The sequence below is a fragment of the Polistes dominula genome, unplaced genomic scaffold (genome assembly GCF_049000335.1).
Source record: "Polistes dominula isolate Pdom_NZ unplaced genomic scaffold, Pdom_raw_medaka contig_33, whole genome shotgun sequence".
NCBI lineage: Eukaryota > Metazoa > Arthropoda > Insecta > Hymenoptera > Vespidae > Polistes > Polistes dominula.
Window position 1 is genome coordinate 2530229 of NW_028300998.1, and position 27452 is coordinate 2557680.

The window sequence follows — 27452 nt, forward strand, 5'->3', positions numbered from 1 at the left end:
ATGGCAGAAGCAAAAGAGAACGAGGAAGCATTTTCTTCGAGATGAAATAAAATCAGATTTGACGATCTCTTTTCTCTTTCAAAGATTTCACCGATGATTTCCTCAAGAACAAGAGACTTCTTTGAAGGTTGATTTTATCCATGTACTTCATTCTCAATAGCAGAGACATGATCAGTAATAACACAAACCTCATTCTGAAGATTACAAATTTCATTTTTTAAGCTCCTTACAAGTTCGTTTTTCATAACTTTTTTTAAATTCTTTTTTTATAATATTTTGAATTTTATTAATCAATAGGTCATCCGGCGTGTCTATAAGAGTAGAAGTATTTTGCGAATCACAGTTAATAAATGTATCCTCATAGCAAGTATTACTTATACGTAAAAGACATGCCGGATGAGATGCAATATTACAAACAATTGCAAGTAAAATTGAATTAGAAACGTTAGTACCACACCTACTATAAGTTTTCACTATTTTATTTGATGCGATAAGATGTTAAAAGATAGATAAATCAGATGAAAATAAATATTACGTTCGATCTCAACGATGCTTGAAGTTATATGCTATTACTATTATTAGTATATCGTAGTAATTAGAACAGGGAAGTGTCAATAACGATCGAAGTGTAACGATCTTATATATGAATTTACTCACATTTGATGTCTAAATTGAGAGGATTGCTCTCACCGTCACCTTCTTGATTACTACCAATGCAGGTATAGATGCCGGCTCTGCTACGTGTCACGCTCTGAAGCACCAGACTCTGATTACTTATTATCGTGCCAGTTGCCGTGTTGTGGTACAGTGGATTGCCCTATGAATACAAAGTCTCGAATTACAAACTTTGCCACCCTTCTACGTGGACGCGATAATTACGTCGCCGAAGCGACACGAAATTGTTCCGCGTTGCTCTCTCTATCCGTGTGCCCCGCGTTTAATTATACCGCGAGGAAGATTCTCCCGCGAATTCCAGTCAAGGGATAATAATAATTAGAATAATAGTAATAATATTAATAATAATAATAATAATAATAATAATAATAATAATAATAATGATAAGAACAGTAATAGGAATAATATCGTATAAACGTTTACATTATCTTTTTTCATGATTCAAACAGAAATATTATACTGTTTCTTTGACTGTAAATAGAGTATAAATACAATTGATATCATGTATTATATCTATCTATCTATATATATAAATCCATCGATCGTTATTATTATGACTAAATAACTGTTAATTAATATCTAGAAGAAATCCTTTTATTAATCCGTTTTGTAAATAATGGTAACCGTTGGAACCTCTAAAATGATCCGTATTATCGAGTTTAACGTTTGAAACGTTTCTGTTCTCGTACAATTTTATCCCGTATTCTCTCTCTCTCTCTCATTGCCATTTATTTTACCAAGCGATTTATTGACACTGGCAAATGAAATGTTAACAACCAACGTTCGTTTACTAAGCCGAGTAAATTGACGTTCATATTTTAAAGGAATCATTTTTTTCAATACGTCTTTATTCTTCTTTTTATATTTCCAGAAAATGTATTACTTTGTAAGTTGGCGGTATATGGTAGATAGATAGATAGATAAATAGATAGATAGAATAGATATACATAGGCATAACATATATATGTGTCTGGAGTTAGGGAAAACTCACGTTATGCCGCCAGGAGACCTTGTAAACCCAAGGATTCGACTTGATGTTGCATTCGAAGTAAACGTCGATTCCTTCTCGGATTGCGCTCGAGTTCAGATTGCTCCCCAATTCTAGGGTAACCACGGGCTCGTCTGAAAGTGCAATTAATATTAAAGTTCGAACTCTAGGAGGCGTTACAACAAAAGCGTAACGCGTGTGCCCTACGGAAAATCGAAATCGGAAACAGAGGATTTCGTACTTATGTACTTTCAACGATTTACTAGTTAACGTTCTTGTTTTCCAATTTTCCCCAATTGATCGTAAATATACGTGAACGTGATGATCAAGCTAACTTTTGATAATACACATAATATTTGAATGACAAAATATTATATTTTATTTATTTAACTAGGATTTTATATTTTAATAGATACGTTTCTCAATTTGTAAAATTGATTCATTCTCTGTATATATATATATATTTTTTTTTGCTACAATGTTTAATAATATATTTTGTAAAAATGAATATTACATGTAACATTTTTCAAAAGAATTTTGCTATTATGTATTTTCAGGATTTTCAATTCATAAGTTAAAAGCATCGTTTTTCAATATTCAAAATTGATCGTAAATATATATACATATATGTATTATATATATATAAATATATATATATATATATATTCACTCTAATAAAGATTAAATTAACTTTTGATAATACCTATATAAGAAAAACAAAAAACAAAATATAATAAATAAATTTTCAGCAAAATTGTAATATTAACGCGAATACTTTCTAGATTTAAAAGCTAAAACACAATTTTCCGAATTGATTTGTAAATATATTACTAATACGAAACTCAATTTCTAACTTTTAATAACGCGTATATTTGTCAGAAGAAGAAAAAAAAAACAAAAAAAAAATAAAAATAAATCAAACCGTCAAATATTAGCCAAAGTAAACTCGTTGAAATAATAAAAAGTAAAACAAGTTTCAATGTGTGTGTGTGTGTATGTGTATGTGTGTGTATATACATATATACTGTTGTCATTGTTTCTTCGATGGGTAAAAGCACTCAACCGAGGACGCGACAAAAACTTGCGTATCGAAAAATACTCCGAGATTTGGTATTAAAAGGAATTTCAACGTTCGGCCATTTTCGTTGCGTTGGCGAATAAATAAACGATAAATAAACGGATTACCTTTGTTCACGTGGAAACTATTCGCGGTTTAACCGAGAATATACCAATTCTAAATTCACCAGGACGAATAAAATAATTTGTGAAAATTCATATTCTTTTAAATCTTCATTCATATTTTTTCCTGACTATTTTAATTATTCATTTAATTTTTCATTTTTGTTGTTGTTGTTCTTCAGTTTGTTTTCTTTTTCTCCTATTTCATATAAGAATATACTTTGGTAGGATGTAGTAGAATTGATTGTCCAAATGGTCTTCGATTCGAGCACGTAAATGAACGAATGTACGAACGAACGAACGAATGAATGAACGAATGAACGAACGAATGAACGAAAGAACGACGATATTATTAATAGGCATCGTTCCGCATCGTTCTACGAAGATCAATGCTGGTTATTTCGCGAATCCAATATAAAAGTTCCTCGTTGATGGTGGAGTTTACGCCGGAAATCGGTGCGGCATAGCGGAAATTAATGGTATAACCCGATCTACGAGGAAAGATTTACTTTTTCTTTCTTTTTCTCATTCTCTCTCTCTCTCTCTCTCTCTTTCTTTCTTTCTCTATTTCTTTCTCTTGTTCTCTTTTATTAGTTCTTTTATATCCCTTTATTTCCGTTCTTTCGCATTTGACAATTTTTTGTCTTTTTTTTTTTTTCTTAACCAAGATCATTTCTTTTCTCTCTCTCTCTTTCTTTTTCTTTTTTTTCTTTAACATTACAATCGAAAATCTTCAGATAAAAGAAAAGAGAGAAAGAGATCAAGAGATTCGTTTACAGGTGCATCATTTTAGCCCTCTTTTGCTATTTTTTTTTTATTTCTTCTTGTTACCAACGTTACTTGGGTTAATGTTGAGTAAACAAAAGAAGAAACATGAAGAAGAAGAAGAAGAAGAAGAAAAAAAAAGAAAGAAAATCCTGTAATGGAATAACAGTAAGGAAAGAATAAGAAAGAGAAGAGGATAGTGCATTCTATTGTTCGGCTTGTGGAAAATTAAACAACTCTCTGAAGCAAAAGATGGAACAAATAATGCAATAATGCATAACGTGAATATTCTCATTTAATAGGCTCTTAATATATTCGAAATAAGAAATAACGATTTACGAGAGAGAGAGAGAGAGAGAGAGAGAGAGAGAGAGAGAGGTTCTACTAATAGTACGATATAATATTATCTTCAATTCTATAGGAAAAATATGCTTGAAAAATTTCGATATCTCGATGGGTGCAAAATCGTGCATGAAATTGTCCTTCGGGAAGCAACTTACGAGATATCGATAAGGATCTACGTCTTCAATTTATACATGGGTACATTTTACATGCCGCACGACTAACACGAAGATCTTTATAAATGTAAAAATATATTGCTATAAGGAACGGCTCGTTCGATTGGTTTTACAGATTTGTAGGAACCCTAATTGTTCTTGACTTAAAAAAAAAAAAAAAAAAAAAATAAGAAATATTTAATATTTTATTTATCGTGTTATTTAATCATCTACGATTCTATGCAATTCTTTTATTTTTCATAAGAAAATATTTAAAATTCATCTCTTATAAAATTTAAAAGGAGAAATTGTTGGTTTACATGAAAATAGTAATCGCAAAAAAAAAGCAATATTTTATTTATATATTAAATTTTTCTTCGATTATTATCATCATTTTGTGATATTTTATCGAAACAATATTATATTCATACTGCGGTATGTAAATTTTGAAAGATGCAACATCCCAACGATTTTTAATCCACGAGCCGTCACTGGTTACGATGTATGCATCGATTTCTTAGTTTTATGATATACGTTGCAATATGGGAAGCTCGGCATATAAGAATCAGCATCAAAAGTAACTTACATCATCGTAGGGAAAAATCTACGTGTTTCAATATAGATATCAGTAATGTGAAATAAAACCGATACTGATGCAGGTTTCATGAAACGTTGGTATCGATAAATGCATGGCAATATGTTTCAACGTGTATAAGGAATCTTTAAATGTTATAAGTTGTCGTTTTCATTTTATTTTTTTGGTCGTAACATTTTTGCATTCATTACCTTCCTCGAGATTCTCTCAGTGATCTTTATCGAGAGTCACCAAGAAGTACCGTCTTTCAAATTAACTCATACCGATCTCTCTTACTTATCGTTTAAGTATTTGCGAGGCGCCGTATCGAAAGGTTTAATTAACGTTTCAACGTAAATGTCTTGTTCCTTTTTTACCTCTCTCTCTCTCTCTCTCTGTCTCTGTCTTTCTCTCTTTACACTCTTCCTTAACTTTCTTGTCTCTGTTTTTCTTCTTCGTTTCCAATCTCGGACACGCATCGTACGACAGATCCTTATCATTTAGCACGTCTAAAGTAAAGATCATTCCATTCGAACGTTCTTAACGTTACTTTCGAGATTTAATCTGACGCGTCAATTTCATGAACGAGTGAACGAACGCGTGTAATATCGGCAAACGCTTACGATATATGTCGAGTTTCCATCCTGTTTCCATTTCTGAATCCGGGATATCCGGTACGCTGGCCTTGCAGGAGAGATATTTTCCAGCGTCTTCGATGCTCGGCACGAACGTTAGCATGCTCGTCGTCGTATTGCCGACGGGACTCACCTGTGGAAGGATATATTTCATGATGAAACCGTTTGTCGAGGGATTTCCTCGTAACTCTCCGATAGAATCTTTGTGTAAGAAAGAAAGAGAGAGAGAGAGAGAGAGAAAGACGACGACATAGAAGAAGAAGAAGAAGAAAAAGAAGTAAATAGCTTTTATATATAATAGAACTTCATTTTATTTCCTGACTAGGTTTTTATTGAAAAAGTATCTTTTTCTTGTACGCGGTTCGCGTCAGATTTTGATCAAGTGAATCTTCTCTTCATGTTTGAAAACTTGTCAACTTTAAAGCTTTATATCGTATGGTAGACATTATCTAGATAAATAGGATTGATCGATTGAAAGATAAAACGAAAGTCTGTCTCTCTCTCTCTCTCCCTCTCTTTTTAGGATCGAATAAATGTCAAGAATAAAAGACAACGAATTGATTGCTTACCGTTAGTCGTGCATTTCTAAGCGTTATGCTCCCCTTGGACCAGGTGATTTTCGGTGTTGGTCTGGCCCCGACAACCTCACATCCTATCTCGTACGTGGTACCGGCGCTAAATGCACGGTTTTCTCCTTGCATACGAACCCACAGTGGCTTCACTGAAACACGTGTGTCCCGAGCATGAGGTTACCCCGGAAGAACGTTTCGTTCTACATTATGCAGGTCGTATATTTCGACCAGTCGAGATACTCTAGCCAAGTAACGCTCGTTAACGTTACCGCTTGCGATACAATTAATTTGCTGACTTGATTCGTTGCATTAATACCTTCTGAAAGGGACTTCCCTACTGTTCTCTCTCTACTTTAGCATCACCTTATATACACGTGGTTGGTAGATAATACAAGAGTAAGTCTACAATTATCCTACAATGCAATGGTATTTCCTTTTTTTGACCTTGTTAAGGTTGTATTGTCAAGTGTTCGTGGGTTTACTACTATTACACTTGTATACGTTTAAACACACCCTAGGTTGATTACATTTTATCTATTGTGACATTAACAATAGCTATTCTCCTTTATGTTTTCATCAAAGAAGAGTAACCAACAGTTATTCGTTTCTTGTGTTCCCAAGGTGTAGGTATCAAAGACCAAAATTCATCAAAGACATTCATGTGCTATTTCAATATTGTCTTGAAATTCTCTTGCTTAACGTTAATAAATAATTATTGATTCGCATATACGTAATGTCATTAAATTAACGAGCAAGTAAAAAGATGATATGTATATATATATATATATATATATATATATATATATATATATATATATATATATATATATCGAGACAAGTTATACAACCACAATAATAACAAATAATAAAAAAAAAAAATAAAATAGAATAAAAAAAACTTACGATTCATGTTGAGAGTGACCGAACTGGAAATTGGCGCGACCATGTTGTTGTTGGAAGCTTGACAAGTCAAAATCGTATGTAAGTGTTTACGATTGAGTTTTTCAAGTCTAAGAACGTTCCGTACTTTTTTGGAGCCTATGTTCTCGTAAGTGTCGTCCAAAAGGGCATTCTCTTGCCACCAGGTCACTCGTGGTGGTGGTCGACCTGTAAATAGCAATAAATGATGAAATTCTTGGATAAAACAGAATTGTAAGGGCACATCAAAGCGTCAACATTCCACGTTCATCCTTGCGGTTTTACTATCGTTTCCATTGTCCTTTTCAATGTTTTACGTCCTTTTAATCCTCTTTTGTGGACGATATCGAATCCACAAAGATTCTCTGTCTCTTTATTTTCACGCGATATATACGTTTCACGATCAAATTCCTTTCCCATGTGTTACCGTTTTTCAAATCAAAGGAAGATATTTTATATCGTTAAGGAAAAATCACAAAGGCTAAGAAGATACGAAAAGCAATGGATTTGTCAAAGAAATAAACGATCAGATAGAGGATAATTCTACTCTCTGGACTATCCTACGAAAGACGATTAAGTCGCAATCTTCTCGACTTAAGTTTTTTTCTCCCTCCATTCTCTCTACCTCTCTCTCTCTCTCTCTCACTCTTTTTATTTCTTTATTTCTTCTTTTCTTGCCTCGAATTCTTATCATCCGGTTGTTGAGAGGCGCGACGAAGAGATGATAATAATCTCCTTAAGCAGATGATACTACTAGCTTCTTGCTAATCACAAAAATACTGTGTATAAATATACACTTTAAAGTATAGATTTGAAATGATGATACGATCAAACCTTTCTATTTTAAGTTTTGCTTTTTTATGAACATAACTTTTCATATTACTTATTTATATTCGTTTAATATTTAATTTCTTTCATTTTTCCTGACTCTTTACAGCATTATACTTACCTTAATATTCTTATCGATATATTTTTAATATTATTTCTTTTCCTTTTTTTCTCTCTCTCTCTCTCTCTCTCGAATCGATCCATGCAAAGTACTTTGCTAAATGATTGATGATACCAGATTAAAAAGTTAAACGTCAATGTCGATAACTTAATAATGTCATGAATGAAACTAAGATATGAATGATATTATATAAAAACGTTTAAGAAAATGTATGATATTTTTTAAACGACGTCTATAATTTAATAACGTCATGAATGAAACAAAGATATGAATGATATTATAAAAACACTTAAGAAAATATATGTCTTTTTTTTTTTTTTAAATGAATGAACTATTTTCACATATAAATGTCATGAATGAAACAAAGATATGAATTGTAAAAGCACTTAAATTTCAATCAAGAAAATGTGTAATTTTGTAAATGAATGAACCATCTTCGAACATAACGTTACAGATAAAAAGCAATGATACGAATGATATTATAAAAACACTTAAGAAAATATATGTCTTTTTTTTTTTTTTAAATGAATGAACTATTTTCACATATAAATGTCATGAATGAAACAAAGATATGAATTGTAAAAGTACTTAAATTCCAATCAAGAAAATGTGTAATTTTTTAAATGAATGAACCATCTTCGAACATAACGTTACAGATACAGAGCAATGATACGAATGATATTTTAAAAAACGTTTAAAAAACTGTACAGTAATTTTTTTTTTTTTATATATAAAATGAGCTTTTTTTCTTATTTTTTAATTTTGTTTTTATACTTCTCTGTGTTTGAACAAGAGTCTCGATATTAAAATTGGAAAATAAAAGGGGAAATGTGTAACGTCAAAGAACGATGGATTTTTACTTATGTAAATGGGTCGAATATATATATGTATATAGGTATGTATGTATAGAAAAAAGAAAAAAGAGGAAGAAAGCTTACCACCGGCGGCAACGCAGGTAATATTGAGAGACGCTCCTTCGCTGTATGGGCCAAGAATGTAATGAGGAATATGAGATCCGTCTTCGTCCAATATGCTAAGTTGTTCCGGTGGTACTGCAATCATTTTTACAATAAGAACATCCCTTTTTCTATCTTTCTTTTTTTGTTTTTGTTTTGTCTGTCACTTTGAAAAATAAACGAGTATTTCTTTTTTTTGTCAAGTCTCATTCCAGAATTATTTACAATTTGTGACTATGAAAGTGAGACAGAGAAGAAGCTAGTTTTATTTCTATCCAACCTTTTAGTACTACACGGTGGTGGATAACATTTCTCTGTTTTCTTTTCTCTCTCTCTCTCTCTCTCTCTCTCGGTTTTTTTCTTATCCTTTTCTCACAACACGACGCAAGTTTCAAAAAGAAAGAAGGATCAAGTTTAAAAACGGACTTACGTTCCTAGTACTTTTCGTCGTTGTCGCGTGCGCGTGAATTAATGGACGTCGAGCAAAAGTTTCAAGAGAAGGAACAAAAAGAAGGAAAGAAAGAAGGAAGGAACGAAGGAAGGAAGGAAGGAAGGAAGGAAGGAAGGAAAGAAAGAAAGAAGTAAAGAAAAGAAAAGAAATAAAAAAAAAAAGGAAAGTTAAAAAGAAGAAGAAGAAGAAGAAAGAGAACAAGTTCGTATTCCACCTTACGTCGACTTGTTAACTCGTTCAGATTTATGAACAAGGTGTTAGTCGGTTCTTTTGAAAACCTATGACATCTCGGATAGATTCGATTTTCCGATGATGACGTGGGAAAGAGGAGGGTTAGCGGGACGGGCAAAAGGGGATAAAAGTTTAATTAAAAATCAAGCCTAACTTTTGTCAAGAAAATTGAACTAACAAGTGATATAAAGATAAATTGAGTTTGCGTATATAGGAAGTTGCAGGCAAACGTTTAGATGCATATCGATCCGAGAGAGAACAAACATATCAAATTGTCTATTCTCTTCCTGATGCATCGGAAAGTGAACAAAGTCTCTAACATGGACAAGGTACTCAGACAACAAGTTTCCCGGAAACTCGACGTGACCACTAAGCGTTTGCTTCTTCTTCTTCTCTCTCTCTCTCTCTCTTTGGATACTCACTGATGACCGTAAAATTGACTTTGCTGTTTCTCGTAGGTGAATGTTTGAAATCGACCCTGCATCTGTAAATGGCAGCATCGGTCTCGCGAACGTTGTCTAACACGAGCTTAGCGGGTTCTTCTGAGTGTAGGAAGGAGGCACGTCCGTCGAGACTAAAATTCTGCCAATGTTTTCCTTGATCCAATGTACTTCGTCCTCTCGTGTCGAAGCTGTAATTAATCACGTTAAACATTTTACTTAGCTTTTAATCACGTATCAATACAAAGACAATTTATTATTATTATTATTATATTATATACAGATAGAGATACCGACATAAGTAATATGTAAATTATACACGCTTATTATACGGTATACTTACACGACATTAAAATACAAACTCATTAAGAAGTTAACGACGACCAATGTTTAAATCGTTTGCAATACTATCGACAAGATCAACAAGAGTAGAAGAAAATAACGAGTGAAAGAATACAAGCCGACGAGCATGAATGCGACCTACGTTATTTTTTTCTTTTTTTTTTTTGTAACCTACCGATCGTTAATTGGCTACAGTATATATCGCGAGACACAAGTGTCTACGAAGGATTTAAAGCTAGAGTTCGTAGCGCGTATCCTAATATCTCGAAGTTATACGCTGTTAACCGACAATAATAATAGTAATAACGATAATAATAAATTCGGGTAATGGGGATATATGTGTAGTATCCCAAAGCACATATGTGAACTTTTATATACATACGTACATATACACACATATATATATATGTGTGTATTATATATGTAGTTGTGTACCAAAAAAGGTGGTGAAAAAGAGAACGCGAGCTGGAGTATTATAAATAACATTGTAGGAACCACGGGAGGCAGGCGCCAGCTAGCGAAAATATAAGAGTCGGATTTATAGCGAGTAACGGGTATGTATTTGGTAAAAACTATGGCGTTTCTAGCCACACGTGGTGGCGTTTGCTCTCTTTATCTAGGTAGCCAACTTTCAAACGACTGTGAGTATTCTATAGGAAAATAAACTCCTACGGGGTTATAGTTTTCTATGTTTTTATTATATAAGAGAGTACTTTTATCTCTTTTCTACTTGTCAATATATGTTTTTGCGTGTTTATTCAGACCATCGTTAACACGTTTTGTGCCAAGCCCTTTTTGGCCATTCAGGCCATTTTTTAATTTTGCTTTAACAAAATCAACCATTACATGTAATTATTAATGATTGTAAATATAATAATTAAACAAACTTATCTGCTTTGTTCTGTACTGCATTTTATATATTTTCAGTGCGTTAAATAAATATTTGTACCATCGATGTTACACGTGGCCTGAGGAACAAGTTTAACGTGTACCATCGGTGATACACGTGGCACGGAACGTGTTAAATATAATAATTAAGTTTTCTTTGTGATTGTATTGTAATTAAAAGAAATATAGAACTCAGTTAGTTAGTTCGTACGTTCATTATTATTATTTTTTTTTTTCTTACGATTGACACCTCAACTAATTTTCTTTTACTTGTATTTCAAGCTCGTCTCTTCGAAGAGATAATTAACGTTTCCTACAACTCGAATCACGTTCACATTTCTTTCTTTTTCTCTAGATTTTACCAAAAAGAACGACAAACATAATACGAAAATGTACGAGATTTGACTATACAAGAGCATTAACATAACCACGCCGTGTACGCATAATTAAATCTTGATAATTATATTAAACGAGCTTTCAATTAATACCGCACGGTAACAATTTTGTATCAATTTATAATGTCGATCAAAGGATAATTCTCTTCGATCGCATACAAGATTAATCATTTTATAATACTTAAAAAATGTCAATATGTTCAACATGGAATTTTTGTTTTATTAATAAAAGATTGATTTTTCTTTTTTTACGAACACTTGAGTCTCGAGTGATACGTTAAAAATGGACCGGGGATAAAAAAAGTATTTTAGGTGGGAAATAATTAGGAACGTTTGGATATTTCAAGTTCGTAATTAACGAGTCTTATCGAATGTCTGCGATCGACGTCGAATCAAGTGAGATCGTTAAGACCAGTTTTCAGTTTCCATGAGGAGGAGAAATTGGAACGAACCGAACGCGCGCCGATTGACTTCGATTCGGATCGCTTTGGTGCGTGCTCGAGTGCGCGAATACTGCAGCCTTGAGAGATTCCATAGATAATGGCGTCCGTTTCACGGTGGTACTGCCGCTACATGCTCGGTCCAGTGCTTTGGACACGAACGATTGGACTGATTAACGGTCCGCGTCAAAGAACAAAGATCGTCGAATCGCTTTAGCCGTTCATCAATGTCCAAGCAACAACGATTTTTTCGAGTTTTCCGATCGATTTTCGTGGAAGAGTCTCGGTTCGATGATTATCCAACCCCTACAAATTCCCACTCCGTAAACCTGTCTATCTTGACTACTTTTTAAAAGATCGGTATAGGTCTACTATACTATGACGGAAGAAATAAGATAAGCTCGTCAAAATTCGTTTGGAATATCGGTAATAGCGAGATGCATGGAAAATGGAATTTTCTGTTTCATTCGTCACGCCTGCCTACCTCTTATAGGAACCGAGTTTATTGGATCGAAGTCGGATTCCTTCCTCTTATTTTCCATAGCTATGTCCTTTTACTCTACTCTCTTTCTTTCTTTTTCTTTCATTTTTCTCTTTTTCACTACCCTACACCATCGTGGTATTGGAGAAAAGCAAGGATGGGTTGAGAGCTGATTTAGCTTGTGCAAAGCTTCCTTCCTTCCTTCCTTCCTACCTTCCTTCCTTACTTACTTACTAGCTAGAGTGGAATAAGGAATGCCAAGGTGGAATTTACCTGTATATTGGTGTGTCTGACTCGTCCTTGTACCAAATAACTAGATGTAGCTTGTCCCCCGAGATCGGTGGTTCCACGTCGCATGGCAACTTAGCTTTCCCACCTGCCACTGCTTCTACATCCGTCATTGTCACTGTAATGACAAAGTTGAGATATCTTTTGAGTTCGGCCGTTGAAGAAGATCGCGTTAACGATCTACTAGCATAGAAATTTTCTGAGTAATGGAAAGCGTTTATTGTAAAATGTTTCATCCTCGACGATCCTCATTCACGAGGTACTCATGCATAATATCGGAAACAGTTCAAAACTCTCTCGCGCTTTCGTTATACAGAAGAGAATCACGATTATTCGTGCATCGTTTAGTCTCGCAGTTTCGAAACTGTACAAACGTGTTTCTCTCAGGAAGGCACGTACTACACATCTATCGTCAACATTATTGTTCGAAAACGAAATTACGATATTCGTCGGTTATTAAACATTTTCAAAATAATCTCATTTATCCAGTTGTTGTTTAACTTTTTCTTCTTTGTATTAACCGAAAATTATGATTGATTATTCATTTGCTATGTAAAATACTTATTGTCGTAATAATACACGTTTAAAATTATCGTATTTTGCGAGAGAAGAAAGATAAAGCCGTATTTCTCTCAATTAGTCTGGATAATGGTGTTTTATATGTTATGTGTATTATATTATACATATATATATGTATATAATATGTGTATGGTTACTGCATACATAGTGCATATGTATACATATATATACGATGATGACGACAACGACGTTCGTATCAAATCATTCGCTTTCATTCATTTTTTTCTGATTTTCACTACTTTTTTTTTCAACTCTTGCTTGCAAATGAGATCGTTGAATGAATGCATAGTAAGATATCAAGTGAGTCTAAAAGCTCGCTTTTAAAGTTAATTATATTTTGCAGATTTGATATTCTGTGTATAATACTATCTCTTTAACTAGGATAGTACGAAAGAGAGAGAAACAGACAGAAATAGTTACAAAATACTCGTTTTATCAATAGAAATGAAATGTAAAAGAAAAAGAGAAAAATGAAAATAAAAATCGCGATGTTGGTCGAATTAATAAAATCGATTTTCTCTATATCCATGCAAGGGAAACTCTTCCCATAGAGGTAACGTAACGATCCCGTAGCTCTTTTTTTCATTAGAAATTTTTTCCGGGCGATACGTTGCTCGCACAAAACGGAGTTACATTTGAATACACGATTGCTAAACTTTTTTACTTTGGGTTCGTTCGGTGACCGATACTGGACTCAGTATTACCTTTTTGTACCCCAATTCCGTTCCATTCGTTTGTTCTGGTTATTCTCCGTCTATCTCTATCTTCATCTTTCTCTTTTTGATTTGACTATGTCTCATATATTCATCTCTTTCTATCTATTGAGTTTTGTTGTTTTTTCTCTCTCTCTCTCTTTCTATTTCTCTTATTCTTGAAACGTTCGTTGGAGAAAAAATTTCAACGATTTTATGCAGGTCCATTAAAGAGAGCAAATTTTTATTTTCATAAATCGATAAGGTTTCACAAATTCTAGCACGAATATTCGAAAGAAATCTAACAAAAAAAAAAGTTAAAGAACTTTCTTTCCTACCACTTTTTTCTTCTCCTCCGCGCCCCCCTATATATAACTCCTCTTTTTCCGAACGATTAAACGTAAAAAGAAATAAGAAGGATAAGCCTCTTTCGACCACCACCAAGATATTACTCGTAATTACCTTCTCGTATCGAGAACCGACATTTCTCACAACGGTCCCCGTCGACTCGAGCTTTTCAACGATCGCTAGAATGCTTCCTTTAACTTGACCATATAACGTTGTATTACTCTTTACAAAATGTTAGAAACTTTTGATCTTTCGTGGAAGATTAAATGAGTCACGCGAATTTGTTTGTGCACGCCAACGGCAAGAGCTTTTCGTGTTTCTTTGAGCTTGTAAAAGACGATTAGAAAAATCTTAACGATTTGCTTGCACGGTAAAGCGAATGAACTTCTCATTTATTTCTTTCTCTCTCTCTCTCTCTCTCTCTCTCTCTGTTGTTCCCATTTTATGTCGATAAAAGATAAAAACGCGTTAGCTATGAAAAACACGCATTTGATTACTCGTAACAAAGGTAGTAGTAGAAACTACCTATCAGAATGAACAAAAAAAAAAAGAAAAAAGAGAATAAGAGAGAATTGAGAGAGAAAGAGAGAGAGAGAGAGAGACATACTAAAGTACCTAATAAAATTCACTTAGCGTATCCGGTATGAAAGTAAAAGCAAATTGAAATAGTTGTTTGCGATGGTAAAAGCCATCGAATATTATTACTCGTTGGCTTAGCGAGTGAAAGATCGAAGTAAATCCAGCTTCTTGAGGTTAGAATGAGAAGAGAATGAAAATGAAGCAGGAATTCGATGATCCCGAGCTTAAATTTTCATATTAACGAGTTAACGATGTACGTCAACGTTGACTATATCTCTCTGTCTTTCTTTCTCTCTCGATTATGGCGAGAAAACGTTGAAACGGAGTCACGGAATGATTTTTGTTCTCCTTGGAATAAGTAGAAAAATAAGTCAAATAAATAAAAAAAAAAAAAAAAAAAAAAAAAAAGAAGAAGTAGTAGAAGGTTTTCTTTCCGTTTGCAGGATAAATTATGACACAGTCTTTACGAGTCAACGCCGCTTGATCCCTTGGGTCTATGACCTTTTATTTAGTGTCAAAGAGAAAGAAAGAAATCTTTATTCTCAGAGTTGGACGTAAAACCATCTTTTAAGCAGATTTTCAACTGGTATTCTCCTTTTCCTTTTCCTCCTCCTCCTCCTCCTCCTCCTCCTTCTCCTCCTCCACTTCCTCCTCTTCCGTTTTCTTCTTCTTCTTCATCTCCTCTTTCTCCTCTTGCTTCACCTCATCATCTCTCCCTTCGTTTATTCAGCTGACGTGAATGGCAGAAAGCTCGGTAACATGAATACGGTTATTAAAATTACGCATTCATATGAATCAAATTAAGGGCGACGACGACGACGACGACGACGACGACGAGGACGAGGACGACGACGACGACGACAACGATGACAAACCACAACTATTACAACTACGACGATAAATACGAAGACGAGGGTGAGGATGACATTGGTCGGTTATTCATTTATCCCTGGTACGTGAATACAAGAGTTTATATAAATCTTCAGATTCAGTGTTCATAATCAAGTAATGAGTAACGTCTTTTTCACTGTCTTATGTTAGTCGACCGTAACTACGTGATGGGAAAGGAAAGAGAAGGGAAAGGATGGGCTAGGTATTACGTTCATCTTTCGGGGTAGGGAATTATTCTTTTGACAGAAAATTTTCTGTTAATCAAATTGAATCTTGGTCGAGATTCATTGGACTGCAAAGAGTATGAGAAAGAGAGAGAGAGAGAGAGAGAGAGTGAACGAATGATGAAGGAAGAGAGACCAAGAGAGAGAGGGAGAGGGAGAGAGGATGAGGGTGAGTGAATGAAAGAGAAGGAGAGAGGACACGGCAAGGGTAACGGTGGCCTCGCGATAACCGAGATTAATTCAACGTCACCTGCGAGAACGTATATCTCGTTTATACAGCCGGCGTAAATAGGAGGACACTCGAATAACGTCCAATTAAGACTCGATCCACTATGAATCACCGGTTAACTATTAATTAAAGAGGTTAGACGAAGAATAGCGTTATCCTTCCTTCGTTCTACGAGAAACCTTGCTTCTAATCTTCTTCAAATCCACCCCTCTTCCTTTTCTCTTCCAGTCTGATCTTTCGAAAGCACAAACTAAGTGAGTATATTTTTGTGTGTATGTCTATAACTGTGTGAGATATAGTGTACGCTCTAGTATGTATGTAAGAGAAAGAGAGAGAGAGAGAGAGAGAGAGAGAGAGAGAGAAAATAGACGAGAATTTTGGGTATGTCCGACGCATTCATTTCGTTCTATGTATATCTCGATCTCCAATGAGAATACACAGAGTCTATCCATGACCTGAACAAGAGTAATTACGACTGCCGAGTCAACACGCGAGATATCTCTCTCTCATTCGGTTATGTGTAACTTTCAACTCCTACGTTGCACCTCAAAGAAATATTAACCTACTACGATCTCTCCTTTCTCTCTCTCCCTCTATCTCTTTCTGTTTCTCTCTTTCTCTTTCTCTTTCTCTTTAACCCTCTCTCTTTATTGCTCGCGCAAGCTCGTCTCTTAGTATATATAGATATAACCTTAAGTATTCGTCTACATCGGTAAAGTGGAAACGTTTGCGCTGATTTTTGTGTGCGCTAGTATAAATATGCTTTTCGCAGCTCATCGTTTCTTACCGCAAGAATACATACGTTGTAATTACTCTTGGATTCGCTGAGTTTACTGGATAATATGAATTTCCTGATATAAAAAGGAAAACGTTGAGAAGAAAACGAAAAGAACCAAAAAAATTTTCTTTTTCATACCTTTCGTCCAAGCTGTTATAGCTTTTCGTTTTTCGTACAAGTAATAACGATAAAAATCATTTTTAAAATTGCAAATATGGACAAGAGGAAGAAGAAATTAGAGTTTTAGAATTTTTTCATTCAAAAATGTAGTATTAAAAGATTAAAAAAAACAGACTGCAAGAGAGAGAGAGAGAGAGAGAGATAGATAACATCTCGGAGCATCGCATTAATTACTCGAATATTACATATGCGTACTACGTATGTACTTATATACTTATATATGTACACGTCTTTAATGTGTGAGCTTTTGTATATATATATAAGAGAGAGAAATAGAGAGAGAGATAGCCTGAGGGTATTGAGTCGTCGTCATCGCTGTCGATAAGGCAAACAGTCTTTGTTTTGTCTCGTTTTACGTTTTATTTACCATAGAAAGCTTTTCCTACCTTCCTTGACTGTATCTCACAATCAGCTATCATTAGTTCCCATACTCGTTTTCGTTCACTATATGAACTTTGGACCGGAGGAATTAAACGAATGAATTATTTTCGGCTAGTGGTGTGACTTTTCTCTCGTACATTTGGAGGCCATGAATTTTATTCACCTAATTGCGATAATTCCTACCCTATAATATATAACTTCATGTGTCATTGCGATAATACGTCAATTTCTTTCCTCGACGTTGAGTTTGAAAAATGATGGATAGTATTTAAGTTCTTCGTGTGAAAACTTTCTATGGAAAATATCTATTATAAATCAAAATTCTTCACACAAAGTTTTATATATACCTACTTATATAATATATATATACCTATCTATCTATTTATTTATCTATCTAATATATCTATCCATCGAATATACTCGTTGTTCTTTATTCTTCTCCTTTCATCTTTTCCCTTCCCTCCATATCATCCTATGTTTAATCTTGTCCTTTTTAGCTGCATTCCGGACAACACCGTATCCTTGTGTCGACGATGGGAAGCTAGAGGACGATGTAATAATAATCCCATAGCAAATTCGAGCTTCGGTGCGTCGATTCTCGGTGCGAGCGGTTATCGAGGTAAAGCCGTTCGAAACGAAAGACAAGTGACACGTCGGTGATATATTATCCTCGTAAAAGCAACGAGTGAGTTTCCCTCTTGTTGCTACTACTACTACCACTACTACTAGTACTACTATTACTAGTACTAATACTACTGCAGTACCACCACTACCATCACCACCACCAATACCGAGTAGAGCACTCTACTGTAATCTCCGAATGTCTCCGATGCTACTAACGACATCACCGCCATCAGGATAAATAGCAGGATGCTTGTATCATCCCTTCTGACATACTCTCTCTCTCTATCTTTCTCTGTCTTTGTATTACACGTATATACTATAGGCATACTCCTCCTTCCCTATTTCTCTTTCTAGCTTCAAGCTTCAAATTTGCTCTTGGACCATTTACTCAGACTATTATCGTTTCGTTAATTACACAACGAATATATGTACCTACTATATACGTTCATTAAACACGATTAATCGAGTTAAATGTTTGATTTTATAATTAAACACGATTTTTATTATCTACCAATACATTTTTATTGCAATCATACCTATACATCCTACACAACTCGTGTATTTTTTTCTTTTTTTTTTAAATATCATCTAACGAAATGCATTTTGACGAACTGATCTACGAAATAATGGTACTTCGCGAGAACGAGAGAAAGTACCGTAACATTGCCCCCAGAGAAATTCTCAAATGTCTCGGATGCACAATACCATGTTTCCTTCTTTCTTCTTCTTCTTCATCTTCTTCTTCTTCTTCTTCTACTTTTCTTCCTCATTTTCCTTTCTTCTTTCTTTCCTTCTTTCCAGCCCAACGAACATCACAGCGGCCGACGTTGGATAAAAATCTCTTGGTTCACCCTTTTCAAAAGCACCCTTTTCTCTCTCTCTTTCTTTCTCGTTTTCTCTTTCTCTTTCTTTCATCGAGATACGAAAAAATTGTCTGCATGATAACGAAGAATTACATTGTTATATATATATATATAGCAGCTTTCTTAACATTAGGTTATTTATCAAAAGATACATGTTCCTACATATATATATATATATATATAACACATACAAATCCAATACATTAAATATACCAAAATAAAACTTACAAAATAATTAATATATGTAATATTAATTCATATATAGTTAATTAATATACAGGGTGTTCCAGTTAAACGAGCCATTTAATTAATATTCTATTTGTTTTTAATCATATGAAAAATGTTTAAAATTGTAAAACATACATTGATTGGTTTTAAAAAGAGTGTATGTATCATGCAAAACAAATTTTCTTAACTTTCTTTTTTCATATTATTAAATATAAAGAAAATATTTCAATTTCTTTTTACAACTGTGTGTAACATGTATATATATTTAATAATAATAATAATGTAATAACTATAATTTATATCTATACCTATTTCTATATTTCTATGTACGCATACATACTTATATCTATAAATAGCTACTGACCATAAACGGGGACATACATGACCTAAGCTAACTATGTAAATGCTACCTGTACTTGGTACGGAGAGATGACCGGAACTTGGAACAGAATGAAACAGAGAGAGTGAGAGAGATAGAGAGAGATAGAGAGAGAGAGGCAGAGTTTGTGTATGTATGTGCGTCATAGTCCTAAATACGTTATGTTAATGTCCAAGATGATTACTTAGCTCAATTTTCTACAGATCTATAGACAAACCCATACCATTTCCTTAAAATAACAAATATTCATCTGTAGTTTATTTAATAAAATATAATGTTGTCTCATTAAAACTGTTAATAGAAATGAACAGAAGTGAATAGTGTTAATATGCTTTTCATACTTCACATACTAACACTATTAACTAATATTATTAGTCGTATTTCTTTAATTTCTTTGTTTTTTTTTTTCTCTTAAATTAACTAAACTTTAGGTGATTTTGCATCTCTAGCCATTGAATGAAGCATCTTATTTCATAGTAGTTTGTTTTAGGTGTTCTTGGTTCATACACGTACAGAATATATTCAAGTACATACACACACGCTCTTTCACATTCTAACCATATATCTGAAGATAAATCTTTCCAGCAAGTTTTCTCGACCGTTATATTTAATAAAATGTTATTCCATCTTTGAATGATCGAGTATTCTTTCCTTTTACTTCATCGTTTCCGCTCAACGAATATCAAAAGTAGTAGTTTGAAAATGAGAGAAGCTACGTAAAGATAGAAAAAGAGAGAAAGAGAGAGAGAGAGAGAGAGAGGGAGAGAGAGAGAAAGGAAATAAAAGAACGCTAGAAACACGAGACTCTTGTAAAAGTGAACTTTTTCATTAGAATATTTTTTCAAGATCGAAGTGGAAGAGAGAAAAGTAAAATAAAATAAAAAGGAAGAAAGAAAAAAAAAAGACAAAAAGTAAGCACACATAGAGGAAACGAGAGAGAGAGAGAGAGAGAGAGAGAGAAAATAAAAAATTGAAAAAGGGAAATTGTAGTTGTTTAAATATCTCGAAGGTGAAACCCACACACGACCACACCGAGCGAAAAATCAGGAGTAACGGTATAAGAGCAACACCTGGTGGTGCTACGTCCGATGAATGACGCGAATTAATGGCATATGGCACGAGCGTGTCGCGTGGAGAAATTTTTTACAATCACGCGTAGAGGAGTAAGGCTACGATCGAGTATTTTCTTCTCTCTCTCTCTCTCTCTCTCTCTCCTTCTCTCTTCCTTCTTTCATTTTTTCTCTCGTTCAATCTTTTTTTCTTTTCTCTTTTTCTCCTTTCTCTTTTATCTTTCCTTTTCTTTTTCTTTTTTTTTGTTGTATTTCAGCGTAACGCAGCAGACGTACCATATGCGCCCCGCTCTTGGACGGAAATATGAACGGATATGCATAATAGGAGAGAAAGAGAAAGAGAGAAAAAGATGGTGCCTCTCGTGCACTTCGAAACAATCGAACGTGAATGACAATGAGAATACTTTGTCCATACGTCACTGCGGGGGTGCACGTATCTATATATTCCCATACTACATATATCATATCTATATGCATATGTATAAGTGTGTATACGCGTATGTAGTATTTTACCGTACTTACACGCGTGACCCACGTTTTTCCCGTCCAAAGCGCGTCAACGTGAACACACACACACAATATATATATATATATATATATATATATATATATATATATATGTATATATATATATATGTATACGTGTGTTTATAGGTTCATTCGTGTTGCATTGCGTTGCGTTGCGTTGCGTTGCGTTAACACGAAAAGGGGTGGCTCCGTCGTCGTAGCTTCAACCCCGAGCAACGAAATGCGCCGGCGCCCCTTTTTACCCCTGTCTTTTATACGTCTCGTTTCTAAAGTCGAGCTTATTCTACGTGGATTCGAATTCATCGCGTTTAACGCACCGGAAAATACGAATATCTTTTATTTTACACCGAGAGATTTTGCGCGATTGATAATTTTTAATTACTTATTGCATTCCCCTGTTTTTTTTTTTTTTTTTTTTTATTATTCATCTCGTTTCATTCGTTTAAGGAAAAGATTCAAACAAAATATCATTAAATTTGTTCTTTCTTTTGTTATTAACGCTTGAATTCGTTCGGTAAGAATTAGATGATAGTTTTAAATCGTTTAATGAAACTGTCAGAATATTATTTTCACATATATAAAATAATCTTATGAAATGTTTAACGTCTACTCGAATTGATTTATACATATATGTACATATATTTATGTTACGTTCGTATGTGGAAACGATAGCAGCAGTCGTAATCCATGAAATTGCTTGAAAAGGTCGAAAGTTGATATACAAAAAATAAAACCGAGAGAGAGGAAGAGAGAGAGAGAGAGAGAGAGAGTGAGAGAAAAAAAGGACTTTTGACCTACTTCGACAAGCAAGAGTGAACAGGACTAATTCTCTACAGAGAGACCAGTTCAACGAGATGGAGCAAGGAATTCGAAAAACTAAAAACGGGAAAATTGAGTTATGCAATTTTTTTTTTTTTTCAAAACTACTGCATTCTCTGTATTTCTCTCTCTCTCTCTCTTCTCTCTCTCTCTCTCTTTCTTTGTTTTCTTCTTTTTTTTTGTTTTTATTTTTTTTTATTTTTTACTTTTCGTTCATTCAAAGCCACTTTGTATGTGCATGATTCAACAGTAGTTTAAGCGAGATTCGACAGAGGAAAAGAGACAGAGAAAGAGAATGAGAAAGAGAGTGATAGAGAAAGAAACAGATAGATAGAAGAAACGAACAAGTCCTCTTTAAAACGAGTAGACAACAAAACGTTCACAAAAGCATATTTCAAAGCAGTTTTTAATGCCAGGATGGACGAATGGCGAACGGATTTGTAGGTGATCTTTTTCGAGTGCGAAAAGTAGGAAAAAAAGAATGAGAAAAAAGAAGAATACAAAAAAAAAAGATTTATATAGAATTTGTCTAAAGTTCATCGTCGTAATAAGGATGAAACGTTGAATGCATTTTGAGAAAGGGGACAAAAGTAATTATTTTTCACGGTTCGATTTCTACGACAAGAGAGTAACAGAGAATGAAACAAAGAAAGGAAGAGACAGAAAGACAGAAAGACAGAAAGACAGACAGAGTAAAAGAGAAAAAAGAAAGAGAATGAAAACGAGAGAGATAGTTATTTTGGGGATAAAATTCTCTTTCTCTCTCTCTCTCTCTCTCTCTCTCTATCTCACGTTATCTAAAGTGCAGCGAATCTCCGGATGCAATTCGGTTGTGTTGCTGTAGTTTCGTCCGCCATGTTGTAGCCAGTATATCGACTAAATCTCTCTCCCTCTCTGTCTACGTATCTATCTATCCAACTATAACTGTATCTATGGTTCTCTGTACTTCTCCCACTCGTGTCTACTGTCCATCCTATTTCTACCTCCCTCTCTTTCTCTCTCTCTCTTTATCTATCTATCTATCTATCCTTATTCTACTACGAATAGAACTAGAAAGACCCAAGTAAAACTTTTAAATGTCATTGGATTCGTTCAATGTTAAACGTTGCTTTATTTCTCTCTAACTAATTCGCAGAGTAAAGTGCTATAGGAGCGTGAAAATGTACGAGAGAACACCTAACACAGTCACTATATTCTCGACGTATTTCCTGGTGCAAAGCTACCTTAAAGCCGTGCATATGCGTTACCTACAGTTTCCGTAAGTACGAATTCATTTCTCCCCTCTGTTTCCAACTTTACTTGCTACCACCCTTGCTTCCTTTCCTTTCCTTTCCTTTCCTTCCTTCCTTCCTTCCTTCCTTCCTTCCTTCTTCCTTCCTTCCTTCGTGATACTCTCCGACACGTACTATTCTATTCCCTCTTCCTTATATATCTATCTCTCTTCTTCTACAAGTGTTCCCTTTCTCCCTCTTCTTTTCTGTCTTTCACCCTTTCAAAACCTTCCACGCAGTCGCTCCTTCATATTTGCCTATATAATATATATATATAGTTATATACAATAGTTATGTATATGTACACACGTATGCATACGTATTCTGGAAGGTTGCGAAGCTCCGCGGACTTACGTATTACAATAATCAACACGCAAATCCTTCGGAAGAGCGGATGTACAAAGGAGTGCAAACAAATGAGAGAGAAAGGGAGGAGAGAGAAAGAGAAAGGAGCTGTGCTCTGTCATACTCAGGATACGGATACGAGGACCTACCTACCACTTTTCAAACATTCCCCTCTTTATACGTGCTTGTACAATTCCTTAGTGATCCTACTATAAGATATAACGTTTTTCAATAAAATTCATTCACATTTGTTTGTCGTTTTTGCAAACAATTTATTAATTGTTTTATTGTTAATTTATTTACGTGTTAGAACATTTGAATAGATTCCCTACTAGCAGAAAATATTGAAAAATATTGAATACATGTGTATTTAATATTAAAAAATATTAAAAAGAGAGATTTAATGTCTTTTTAATATTAAATACACATGTATTGAATATTTTTCAATATTTTGTGTTACTAGTCGTCGTTATTAAATAATTTCCTTTTTTTTTATACACATAAGAATATTATTTTCAGTTCTATGAATTCATTTGGAAAATTAGTTTTATAGTTTTACTAAAACTCATGTCTCAAAGGATGAAATGAAACGACGAATAATAGAGTCAAATCTCTATTTGATTATACACGGTTTGCAGTAACTTATAAAAGTGAAATTAACTAAGTAATCATTTAAACAATTAATACTTTAGACGATAGAAATACGAACTTTTATTACATTTAATAGAAAAATATTTGATTCTTGCGTATTCAGGTAATTAGATGGTAGAAGAAGAAGTTAATATTCATTAAATACATATAATTTCTCTCCGAAGTAAACTACCATATTGTATTATATTTTCATTACAAATGTTTACTTTTTCCTACATAAATGTAGATATAACGAAGCAGCTTTTCATATAAAGGATAATTAATTTTCAATTTTATACTACAAACCGTTTATGAAAAATATTTGTTGATTGCTTCATTAATTAGTTATTATATAATATAATAAACCTTTATAATCTAATAAACATCAATCGATTGTATTGGTTTATCATCTAATGAATTTAATCTCATTTTAACATTTAATTACGTTAATACGAGGATAAAATATTATTTACTTTTCTATATCATTAAATGCATTTTAAAAATATATTTTTAATTTATTATTATATTACTTCGCAATTCATTTTTATTATTAACAACATTTAAGATGAATCGATTTCTGTATTATTAGCAATTTTATTACTTGCGATATTACGATACACTTCATCGACGATTATTCCCGGACATAATAAAGACGATATACGCATAGATACACATATATAGAAGACGGTATAATTTTTGATGTTGGCGAAACGCCGGAGGACACTCATTGAAAGGCGAGGATAATGGGAGAGTCCAAGGCACGTTATCCAAAACGAGTATGAACTTTTTCTGAATTTTTACATTATGGAGCTTCAGTTAACATTTCTTCCTTTGAAATTCTTTTTTCTCAATTATTCTTTGTCATTTTTCTAGCGAAATTTTTTAAACGATAATAATGATAACATTTTATAAAACGATATGAAATAAGAGTAAGTCAGATAGAACTTACAGTTGATCGACAGTTCAACAAAATTATGGAAAGTTCTAATTTAATAGTTGTATGCATGTGTATATGTGTGTATGTATGAGATACATCGATAGATAATTATTATCAGATGGGTATGTTCATGGAAGATGAATAGGGATGTAACATACTTTGAAACTACTCGACATACCTTAAATGCTTCTTAATTAATGCAAGGAAATATATATTGTAATTTATAAAAGTACGGAATATAAGTTCGGCGTACTGTTTCCTTCGAAATCTATCGTAAGACTGGCTCATTGTCCTCTATAAAGTTTCTTTTATTCAATGTTGTTTATATGACTTTTAGAAGAATAAATTCTATTTATTTCTAATATTTCTTTTCTTTATACACATGAAACAACCAGGTATTCTTCTTGTTATACCAACATGTACGATTTTAAGATACGAACCTATCCTATACATTATTTTTGTTATAGTTTCATTAAATTGTTATTAATAAAGCTTTCAAGTTAAACTCATTTAAACCATGTAATTAAAATATATTAATATATTAATTCTAAATTATCTTCACATAAAATTCAAGATAAAATTTAGTAAACGTAATGATGTAGGATTTTAAGCAACACTCACTGTATTTATATGAATTAATTGATTATTTTGCACATGTGATAATACGAATTTAACTTTTATCGTACATGAAATTCATGTAAATTCTTTTTTACTTTTCATTTTATTTTCTCTTCACTTTATTATATTTTTCTTTTTCACTATCTTTACTCTTCGTACGAGCTAAGGATAACGAAACTGGTTAAAAGAAGGTAAAGAAGGAGAAGGAAAAGGTGCAAAAGGAGAAAAAGGAGGAGGAGGAGGAGGAGGAGGAGGAGAAAGAGGATGAAGAGAAGCAGAAAGAAGATCTACTCGTCGTTCCTCCTTTATTTGACCGGTATTGAAAAGTTTTTCTTCTTTCACGAGATGTTTGAATCTCTACGGAGATCACGTCGAGCACTACTCAGTGATCCTACGTCGAAAGGGTTTTCCCTTTGACCCTCTCTTCTTTCTATCTCGCTCTCTCTCACTCTCACTCTTTCACACACATTCATTCACTCAATCTCTCTCTCTCTCTTTTTATCGTTTCGAAGTCGATCGTTCTTTCGGCAGCCACGTTTCGACGTTCCGACGAAAATATCCGTTTATGAGGACGAATCCTTTGGTAAACGATGCTGCTTCTACCATTCCTAAACGATCTACGACGAGCGAAAGAGATTCGGAGACCTTTAAGAGAAATGAAAAAAAAAAAGAAAGAAGGAAAAAACACACAGGAAGTAAAAAGAAAAATCTAGAAAGAGAAAGAAAGAGAGAGAGAGAGAGAACGAGAAAAGAAGAGAAATGAAAAAGGTTGCCTTACTGGAGAAACTTGCAAATATTCAGGACACGTAACGCACGTTCGCACCATCTCGCGTATCTCTTATACGTTACTGTGTTGAATTAAATTCAAATCCTACGTATATGTAAATATACATATATTATATGCACGTATCTCTACATATATATATATACGTTTACATATATATTTTACTCGTATAGCAACGATTGAGAAAATAAGCGAAAGAGTGAAAGAGTGAAAGAAAGAGAGTACCTAAGTAGTAGCTCTCGCTCATGCTTTTTTTTTTTTTATTGAACGTGTAAGGGCTCGAAAAATATCTCGAGGCAAAGGTGCATTAACTCGACAAACTTTTTCTACCTAGCCTAGTTGGATTGAATCGTGTGTAGAATAACGAACGTTCTATGAGACGTCGTCGTCGTCGTCGTCGTCGTTCATTGGTACGATAAAGTTTTCGTCGTATTGTACGATGAAAAGATTCTCATAACGAGGATACTCTTTCCTTCCTTCCTTCCTTCTTTTTCTTTTTAATTTTTTCGCTTACTTATTAATTTCAATCCACCTTTTCTGTTTTATCTCCTACGTATCAATGTAACAAAATTACGTGTTATTTTTTGAATACATTTTGAGAAAAATAAAAGTGTCGTTACAGGTTCTCTGATAATAAACGAATAAAATTAGTTAAATCCAATGACAATTAAACTATAATCGCTAATGAAAATACGTATACGTAACAAACACGTATTAAAAAAAAAAAAAAAAAAGAATCTTCTTTTTCTCATAATTCACCTTCTGGCGAGAATACTTTCCTATTTATGGTTGACGAGTTTACACTCGTGTC

At 33.7% G+C, this 27452-nt stretch overlaps 1 protein-coding gene across 7 annotated transcripts in view; it reads right to left on the bottom strand.

The window, feature by feature from the left end:
- Window positions 1-27452, bottom strand: part of LOC107064626 (neural cell adhesion molecule 2) — a 264983-nt gene that overhangs the window by 13777 nt on the left and 223754 nt on the right. For all 7 annotated transcript variants that reach the window (XM_089173654.1, XM_089173653.1, XM_089173652.1 and 4 more), the window contains exons 3-10: window positions 12650-12782; window positions 9813-10021; window positions 8691-8804; window positions 6789-6992; window positions 5883-6034; window positions 5302-5446; window positions 1667-1797; window positions 658-817 (exon numbers count right to left, since the gene is read on the bottom strand). In XM_089173654.1, the coding sequence (XP_089029780.1) occupies window positions 658-817; window positions 1667-1797; window positions 5302-5446; window positions 5883-6034; window positions 6789-6992; window positions 8691-8804; window positions 9813-10021; window positions 12650-12782 (1248 nt within the window). The remainder of the gene's footprint in view (window positions 1-657; window positions 818-1666; window positions 1798-5301; window positions 5447-5882; window positions 6035-6788; window positions 6993-8690; window positions 8805-9812; window positions 10022-12649; window positions 12783-27452) is intronic.